Source organism: Entelurus aequoreus, linkage group LG20 (genome assembly GCF_033978785.1).
Source record: "Entelurus aequoreus isolate RoL-2023_Sb linkage group LG20, RoL_Eaeq_v1.1, whole genome shotgun sequence".
Classification (NCBI taxonomy): Eukaryota; Metazoa; Chordata; class Actinopteri; order Syngnathiformes; family Syngnathidae; genus Entelurus; species Entelurus aequoreus.
In genome coordinates, this window is record NC_084750.1 from 3,233,601 (window position 1) to 3,243,560 (window position 9,960).

The window sequence follows — 9,960 nt, forward strand, 5'->3', positions numbered from 1 at the left end:
TTGTTCAATGCATCCAGCGGGGCATCACAACAAAATTAGGCATAATAATGTGTTAATTCCACGACTGTATATATTGGTATTGGTTGATATCGGAATCGGTAATTAAGAGTTGGACGATATCGGAATATCGGCAAAAAAGCCATTATCGGACATCTCTAGTGCTAATGAGACATTCTCTATTAGATGCAATGCTTTTCCATATTGGGGCCATGATTTATGTCCTAACTTGTTCACTGTTCCTCATATGGAAGCTACTTTAAAGGCCTACTGAAACCCACTACTACCGACCACGCAGTCTGATAGTTTATATATCAATGATGAAATCTTAACATTATAACACATGCCAATACGGCCGGGTTAACTTATAAAGTGACATTTTAAATTTGCCGCTAAACTTCCGGTTCGAAACGCCTCTGAGGATGACGTATGCGCGTGACGTACCCCGGCGAACACGGGTATGCCTTCCACATTGAAGCCAATACGAAAAAGCTCTGTTTTTATTTCATAATTCCACAGTATTCTGGACATCTGTGTTCGTGAATCTGTTGCAATCATGTTCATTGCATTATGGAGAAGGAAGCTGAGCAAGCAAAGAAGAAAGTTGTCGGTGCGAAATGGACGTATTTTTCGAACGTAGTCAGCCACAACAGTACACAGCCGGCGCTTCTTTGTTTACATTCCCGAAAGATGCAGTCAAGATGGAAGAACTCGGATAACAGAGACTCTAACCAGGAGGACTTTTGACTTCGATACACAGACGCCTGTAGAGAACTGGGACAACACAGACTCTTACCAGGATTACTTTGATTTGGATGACAAAGACGCAGACGTGCTTCTGTGAGTATGCAGCTTTGGCTTCTAAACATTTGATCGCTTGACCGTATGTGCGCAACTTTTTTTTGCGTATGTACGTAACTTTTTTAAAATATATAAGCTTTATGAACCTTGGGTTAGGTGAACGGTCTTTTGGGCTGAGTGATTGTGTGTGTTGATCAGGTGTTTGAATTGTATTGGCGTGTTCTATGGAGCTAGGAGCTAGCATAGGAGCTAGGAGCTAGCATAACAAACACGCAGGTGTTTTTATGCAGGATTAATTTGTGGCATGTTAAATATAAGCCTGGTTGTGTTGTGGCTAATAGAGTATATATATGTCTTGTGTTTATTTACTGTTGTAGTCATTCCCAGCTGAATATCAGGTCACCCCCGGCTCTCACAGCATCTTCCCTATCTGAATAGCTTCAACTCCCCACTAGTCCTTCACTTGCACTTTACTCATCCACAAATCTTTCATCCTCGCTCAAATTAATGGGGAAATTGTCGCTTTCTCTGTCCGAATCTCTCTCACTTCATGCGGCCATCATTGTAAACAATAGGGAACTTTGCGTATATGTTCAACTGACTACGTCACGCTACTTCCGGTAGGGGCAAGCCTTTTTTTTATCAGATACCAAAAGTTGCAATCTTTATCGTCGTTGTTCTATACTAAATCCTTCCAGCAAAAATATGGCAATATCGCGAAATGATCAAGTATGACACATAGAATAGATCTGCTATCCCCGTTTAAATAAAAAAAAATTCATTTCAGTAGGCCTTTAACTTGTTGATGTCTCAAGAAGGGTAGAAATACAAGAACGAACACACACACACACACACACACACACACACACACACACACACACACACACACACACACACACACACACACACACACACACACACACACACACACACACACGCACACACAAAGCCAAACTGCTGGTCCCCAGAACACACTCGAGTCAGACGGAACCAAAAAAAGAGCGAAGTAGTCGACAGCGAGAAGTCGTCCCACCGACCTGATTGGTGAAAATCCTGGTTTTTGGCTCAATGACGGGTCCTCCTCGTATCTCGTCCTCCACTGCCATGAGTCTTGGAAGCACGGGAAGGAAGGAAGGAAGGAAGGAGGGAAGGAGGGAGGGAAAGGTGGGATAACAGAAGGAGAGGCCGTGTTATGACAAGCCACAGATGAGCGCTACAAAACCTTGTTTTCCCCCTTTGCTTCTCAAAGGGTTGACGGTTCAACGCCGTCCCATGGGAATTCCTTCACCAATTATTCCCCACAAATATATATAAATATATATTTGTATTCTTTCAGTTTCGGCAGGCCTGAAGAGGATCCAAGAGGATTTGATGCAGGGATGGTTCTGACGCGGGGTGAACGAAAGGTGGCGGACAAGCGAGTAACGCGTCCAAATGTTCCTCCGGGAGACAAATAGCCACACCCACGGTTTGAGGAGAACACACAACAATGACATCAAAGTCAACTGAAGAGAATTTAAATCGGATGCTTTTCTGTGAACTACTTTTTTTTTTTTTTTTTTTTTTTGAAGTGCTCTCAGTCAAGTTTACAAAGTGAACACTAAGTTCAAGTTCAACCCAGCAGGCACAAGACATTGAAACAACGTTGAGAACTTGTTGAATGAGGTCCTGACGTTGAGCAACTCAAACGTAACGTTGGAACAACGTGCTTTTTGACGACGTTTAATCAATGTTGGGTTCTGATGTCGATTTGACCATTGAAATGTGGTCATTTTCCCAGCCAATATTCTACGACACAAATACAACGTTCGAACAACATGCTTTTTAAAGACGTTAAATCAATGTTGCTGATGACGTCGCTTTGACCGTTGAATTTCGATCATTTTTCCAACCAATATTCTACAACCAAATACAACGTTGAAACAGCATGCTTTTTGATCACGTTTAATACATTTTGGGTTGTGACGTTGATTTGATCATTGAATTTTGGTCATTTTCCCAACCAATATTCTACAACACTAATACAACGTTCGAACAACATGCTTTTTAAAGACGTTAAATCAATGTTGCTGATGACGTCGCTTTGACCGTTGAATTTTGATCATTTTTCCAACCAATATTCTACAACCAAATACAACGTTGAAACAGCATACTTTTTGATCACGTTTAATACATTTTGGGTTGTGACGTTGATTTGATCATTGAATTTTGGTCATTTTTCCAACCAATATTCTACAACACAAATATAACGTTGAAACAACATGCTTTTTGATGACGTTTATTACATTTTGGGTTGTGACGTTGATTTGATCATTGAATTTTGGTCATTTTTCCAACCAATGTTCTACAACACAAATATAACGTTGAAACAACATGCTTTTTGATGACGTTTATTCAAAGTCGGGTTCTGACGTTGATTTGACCATTGCATTTTTATAATTTCCCAACCAATATTCTACAACACAAATCCAACGTTGAAACAACATGCTTTTTGAAGACGTTTATTCAATGTTGGGTTGTGACGTTGATTTGACCGTTGAATTTCGGTAATTTTCCCAACCAATATTCTACAACACAAAAGTAACCTTGAAACAACATGCTTTCTGATTACGTTTAATCAATGTTGGGTTCTAACGTTGATTTGACCATTGAATTTTGGTCATTTCCCCAACCAATATTTTACAACACAAACATAACGTTGAAACAACATGTTTTTTGACGATGTTCAATCAATGTTAGGTTGTGACGTTGATTTGATCACTGAATTTTGGTCATTTTTCCAACCAATATTCTACAACACAAATACAACGTTCGAACAACATGCTTTTTAAAGACGTTAAATCAATGTTGCTGATGACGTCGCTTTGACCGTTGAATTTCGATCAGTTTTCCAACCAATATTCTACAACCAAATACAACGTTGAAACAGCATGCTTTTTGATCACGTTTAATACATTTTGGGTTGTGACGTTGATTTGATCATTGAATTTTGGTCATTTTTCCAACCAATATTCTACAACCAAATACAACGTTGAAACAGCATACTTTTTGATCACGTTTAATACATTTTGGGTTGTGACGTTGATTTGATCATTGAATTTTGGTCATTTTCCCAACCAATATTCTACAACACAAATACCACGTTCGAACAACATGCTTTTTAAAGACGTTAAATCAATGTTGCTGATGACGTCGCTTTGACCGTTGAATTTCGATCATTTTTCCAACCAATATTCTACAACCAAATACAACGTTGAAACAGCATGCTTTTTGATCACGTTTAATACATTTTGGGTTGTGACGTTGATTTGATCATTGAATTTTGGTCATTTTTCCAACCAATATTCTACAACACAAATATAACGTTGAAACAACATGCTTTTTGATGACGTTTATTCAAAGTCGGGTTCTGACGTTGATTTGACCATTGAATTTTTATAATTTCCCAACCAATATTCTACAACACAAATCCAACGTTGAAACAACATGCTTTTTGAAGACGTTTATTCAATGTTGGGTTGTGACGTTGATTTGACCGTTGAATTTCGGTAATTTTCCCAACCAATATTCTACAACACAAAACTAACCTTGAAACAACATGCTTTCTGATTACGTTTAATCAATGTTGGGTTCTAACGTTGATTTGACCATTGAATTTTGGTCATTTCCCCAACCAATATTCTACAACACAAATACAACGTTCGAACAACATGCTTTTTAAAGACGTTAAATCAATGTTGCTGATGACGTCGCTTTGACCGTTGAATTTCGATCATTTTTCCAACCAATATTCTACAACCAAATACAACGTTGAAACCGCATACTTTTTGATCACGTTTAATACATTTTGGGTTGTGACGTTGATTTGATCATTGAATTTTGGTCATTTTTCCAACCAATATTCTACAACACAAATATAACGTTGAAACAACATGCTTTTTGATGACGTTTATTCAAAGTCGGGTTCTGACGTTGATTTGACCATTGAATTTTTATAATTTCCCAACCAATATTCTACAACACAAATCCAACGTTGAAACATGCTTTTTGAAGACGTTTATTCAATGTTGGGTTGTGACGTTGATTTGACCGTTGAACTTCGGTAATTTTCCCAACCAATATTCTACAACACAAAACTAACCTTGAAACAACATGCTTTCTGATTACGTTTAATCAATGTTGGGTTCTAACGTTGATTTGACCATTGAATTTTGGTCATTTCCCCAACCAATATTTTACAACACAAACATAACGTTGAAACAACATGTTTTTTGACGATGTTCAATCAATGTTAGGTTGTGACGTTGATTTGATCACTGAATTTTGGTCATTTTCCCAACCAATATTCTACAACACAAATACAACGTTGAAACAACATGCTTTTTGACATCGTTTAAACAATGTTGGGTTCTGACCTTGATTTGACCATTGAATTTTGGTCATTTTCCCCAACCAATATTCCACAACACAAATACAATGTTGAAACATGTTTTTTAACTACCTTTAATCAATGTTGGGTTGTGACATTGATTTGACCATTGAATTTTGGTCATTTTCCCAACCAATATTCCACAACACAAATACAACGTTGAAACATGTTTTTTTAACTACCTTTAATCAATGTTGGGTTGTGACATTGATTTGACCATTGAATTTTGGTCATTTTCCCAAACAATATTCCACAACACAAATACAACGTTGAAACAACATGCTTTTGACAACGTTTATTCAATGTCAGTTTGACGTTGATTTGATCATTTGTATTTAAACTGCTAAACTGTACATTTTTTATTTTTATTTTAGCTAAGTACCGTGTGACTTGTTGAAGGGTGGACTAGCAAAGTAAGATTTTCATTGTACGGCAAACTGTCTGTTTAACTGTGCATATGACAATAAACAATCTTGAATCATTGAATTTTTATCATTTTCCCAACCAATATTCTACAACACAAATACAACGTTGAAACAACATACTTTTTGACGACGTTTAATCAATTTTGGGTTCTGACGTTGATTTGACCATTGAATTTTGGTCATTTTCCCAACCAATACTCTACAACACAAAACTAACCTTGAAACAACATGCTTTTTGATACGTTTAATCAATGTTGGGTTCTAACGTTGATTTGACCATTGAATTTTGGTCATTTCCCGACCAATATTCTACAACACAAATACAACGTTGAAACGTGTTTTTTTTAACAACGTATAATCAATGTTGGGTTGTAATGTTGTTTTGATCATTGACTTTTGGTCATTTTCCTAACCAATATTCTACAACACAAATACAATGTTGGAACAACATGCTTTTTGACAACGTTTAATCAATGTTGGGTTGTGACGTTGATTTGATCATTGAAATTTGGTCATTTTCCTAACCAATATTCTACAACACAAATACAATGTTGGAACAACATGCTTTTTAACAATGTTTAATCAATGTTGGGTTGTGATGTTGATTTGACCATTGAAATTTGGTCATTTCCCAACCAATGTTCTACAACACAAACACAACGTTGAAACAACATGCTTTTTAAAGACGTTTAATAATTGTTGGGTTCTAACGTTGATTTGACCATTGAATTTTGGTCATTTCCCCAACCAATATTTTACAACACAAATACAACGTTGAAACAACATGCTTTTTGACGACATTTAATCAATGTTGGATTCTGACCTAAATTGAACCATTGAAATGTGGTTATTTCCCAACCAACAACGTGGATCCAACATTAGACATCAACATTGTCTCAATTTACTAATACAACTATTTTGCAACGTTGTTTCAAATATACATATACGTATAATCAACGCTGTATCAACGTCTTGTGCCTGCTGGGAAGACCCCATTAGAAATGACCAGGAAGAGAACTGGATCCTGTTTCAAAAAATGAACTCGCAAACAGTCCTCTTTCTGTTTGTTTTGCAGTTTATGAGGTTCAAAGATCTAGATCAAAAAGTTTTCACAGCCTTGTTGGAGGTCTCTTCTCGAACTCAGAGCTTCTCAAACATAAGAAAACACTTTTTTATCTCCAACACTAAAATACAGTAGAGTAGTGGGCCTACGTATTCATTAAAAAACAGGCAGAGGTCTTATTTAACTAATATATTTCATAATTTTGTCCACAGTTTGAACAGTAACACTGTGTTTGAATATTTATTTAAATGGAGCCCGTGTAGCACCATGTACCACAGCACGCTTGATACGTTTCTGACCAAAGGAACCTTTTCCAATCCAGTTCACAATGTGAATGCAAAGTGGTCCCGGTTCTCTTTGGCCTTGGTGCTAAATGGACCGGCACCACATTTGACCTGGAATGACTATGAAATGGTCCCATGACAAATGAAGTAGACCAGAAAGAGAACTGGATCCTGTTTCCAATAAAGGATGATGTGAATGTCCCTTTACTGTTTGTTCAGGGTTCTGGCACATTAATTCAGTCCTTGGTGGAGGTTTTATGGATTACTGGGAAGTAGTTTTTTATTAAAATATGACCTTAGCAGTACTTAAATAAGATAGAAATCAAAAGTAGGGCGCTGCTTTTCAAAATACTAGATCGATGTTAATTGATGCTATAGACATGCTACTGATTAGCATTAGTGATTTTGCATGGCAACGCCAACACCTCCAAAGAAAATGAAATCGACAACTAATATGTACGTTACAATGAAACAGCTGCTGTGGAATAAGGAACGATTCACATACTAATCGCAGTTTTTTGTTAGTTTATTAACTTTTTGACAAAACATTTTTTTAAAAATGTGTTGAGGCCATTTCCATGCAACCAGAATTACATTTTCTATCCAGTAACCGTTTTAAAAAGGTTTAATTGTAATTATTATTTCAAATAATACATTGCGAGAATCGGTTTGAATAGAGAATTGATTCTGAATCGAATCTTCACCGAACGATTAGCAAGTGAAAAAAAACAAAATATTTCAATTAAAAAAACAATCGGCAAGTAAAAAAATAATTTTGTCCGATTAAAAAAACGATCCGCAAGTGAAGAAAAATAAAAATTTTCAACAAAAACAATTATTCACTTTGAAAAAAACAAATTTTCTACAAGGAAAAAAACGATTGGTATGTAAAAAAACGACTCCAAAGTAAAAAAAATAATTTTCTTCAATTGTAAAAACAATTCACAAGAAAAATAAATACTTTTCTTCAATAAAAAAAACGATACGGATGTAGACATTTTTTATCTGCAAGTAAAAAAAAAATCTGCATGTAAAAAATCGATTTGCAAGTAAAAAAATAAATATTTTCTTCAATTGAAAAAACAATTTGGAAGTACAAAAATATTATTTTCTTCAATTGAAAAAAAGATTCGCAAGAAAAATAAATACTTTGATTAAAAAAACGATACGCATGTAAACGTTTTTTTATCTGCAAGTAAAAAAACGATTCACGAGTATGAAAAAATTCTGCATGTAAAAAAGGATTTGTAAGTAAAAATATATATTTTCTTCAATTGGAAAAACAATTTGTAAGTAAAAGAATAATAAAAATGTCCATTGAAAAATCGATGCACAAATAAAAAAATACTTTTTCTTCTATTTAAATACAATTCGCAATTAAATAACCCTATTTACAATTTTTTTTTTATTCAAAAAAACTATTCGCAAGTAAAATTTTTTTAAAAGTTTCAGTAAGAAAACGATTCGCAAGCAAACACATTTTTTTTCTGTAAGTAAAAAAATTATTTGCAAGTATAAAAACAATTTTCTTCAAGTAAAAACATTTGGCAGTAATATTCCTCCCTGCGTGATCCACACACTTCGACAGGTGGTGCCGCTGAGTCAATTTAAGGACGTTAGAGCAACTGTTATCTGCGCATGGTGCCGTCCCCCAAAAATAAAGCAGAAGCAGTAGGCTAGGGAGTTAAAAGGCGGACAGAAGAGGGGGAAAACAAGCTCAACCTGTAAGTTAACCTGTAAGTATCCGCTCTTTTTTTGTCCGCCATTTTACTCCCCACCCTTCTTCTTCTTCATTCTAGTGTGTTTGTGGAGTACACACATCCCCCTAATATCACGCTAGGCTGATTATTAATAAAACATTTTTACAACGGGGACTTTTTCCAAGTTGTTTTCTTGCATGGTTACGTTAAAAGGGGACAACACAAGACTCCAAGAACGAGTCGAATGGAGTCGTGTCGACACGTGATCGAGGACACACAAAGAAAGGCACGTGGAAAGAAAACAAAAGTGCACAGGTGGAGTTTCAAACAGGAGCGTTTGGATGTTTTATTCACTTGCTCGTCGTGTTGTTTACAAACAGGCAAAGAGTCAGAAAAGCACACACAGATAAAAAAAATGTGCAGCATTGGAGTTCAGACAGGAGACAATGAGGCATGGATGAAGTGTTTCATGGAGGCAAAGGGAAAGTATTATTGTTATTAATGTTATTGTTGCAAGCGGTTGTACTCAGTGTTTCCCACACATTCATTTACTTGTGGCGGCTCGTCATAAATACAGCTGGCTCTAGTTGTTCGCCCTCGCGCATAAACACAGTAGAACGCAACTGGTCAGCCAGAGAATAAGACACAGCACATACATACATATATATATATACATATATATATATATATATATATATATATATATATATATATATATATATATATATATATATATATATATATATATATATACACACACACATTAGGTCAGGAAAAAACCCAGAGGCTATTTCATCCCTACAAGCCTGTTTCGCAGGTTTCCCCTGCTCTTCAGGGGATTTCCCTGAAGAGCATTCTGCTCTTTGGTCAGAATGATGAGGCCGTCGATTGCTTACAACTTGGCCACTTTATTTATCATTTCCACCGGGCGCAACCGGACATCCACCATGCTATTAACTGCTACCTCTCCTAACTTGCCCACTCGCGTCACTCACCCCACATACTGCCATTCTTAAAGGAGCACACACACACACATACGCTACTCCCACAACAGCTGCTTTAAAACACGCTTCGCCAAACGTGGCGATTGGTATTACCTCCTTTGCTTCAAACTTAGGTAAACATTTAAACAATAAGCATTCAGATCTGCACAAGGAGTTATAAAGAGTGACAGGTAATAATGTAGTTGTTACACCTGTCCTGCTGTTTGGCTCCGGTGCAGACCGTAGTCGAGGAGCACAGGGTCAATGCCATTTCAATG

General features: G+C 36.4%; 1 protein-coding gene across 14 annotated transcripts in view; it reads right to left on the bottom strand.

Moving 5' to 3' along the window:
- The window catches only part of syngap1b (synaptic Ras GTPase activating protein 1b), a 351,951-nt gene that overhangs the window by 32,191 nt on the left and 309,800 nt on the right, over positions 1-9,960 (bottom strand). For all 14 annotated transcript variants that reach the window (XM_062029197.1, XM_062029200.1, XM_062029207.1 and 11 more), the window contains one exon: positions 1,836-1,908. In XM_062029197.1, the coding sequence (XP_061885181.1) occupies positions 1,836-1,908 (73 nt within the window). The remainder of the gene's footprint in view (positions 1-1,835; positions 1,909-9,960) is intronic.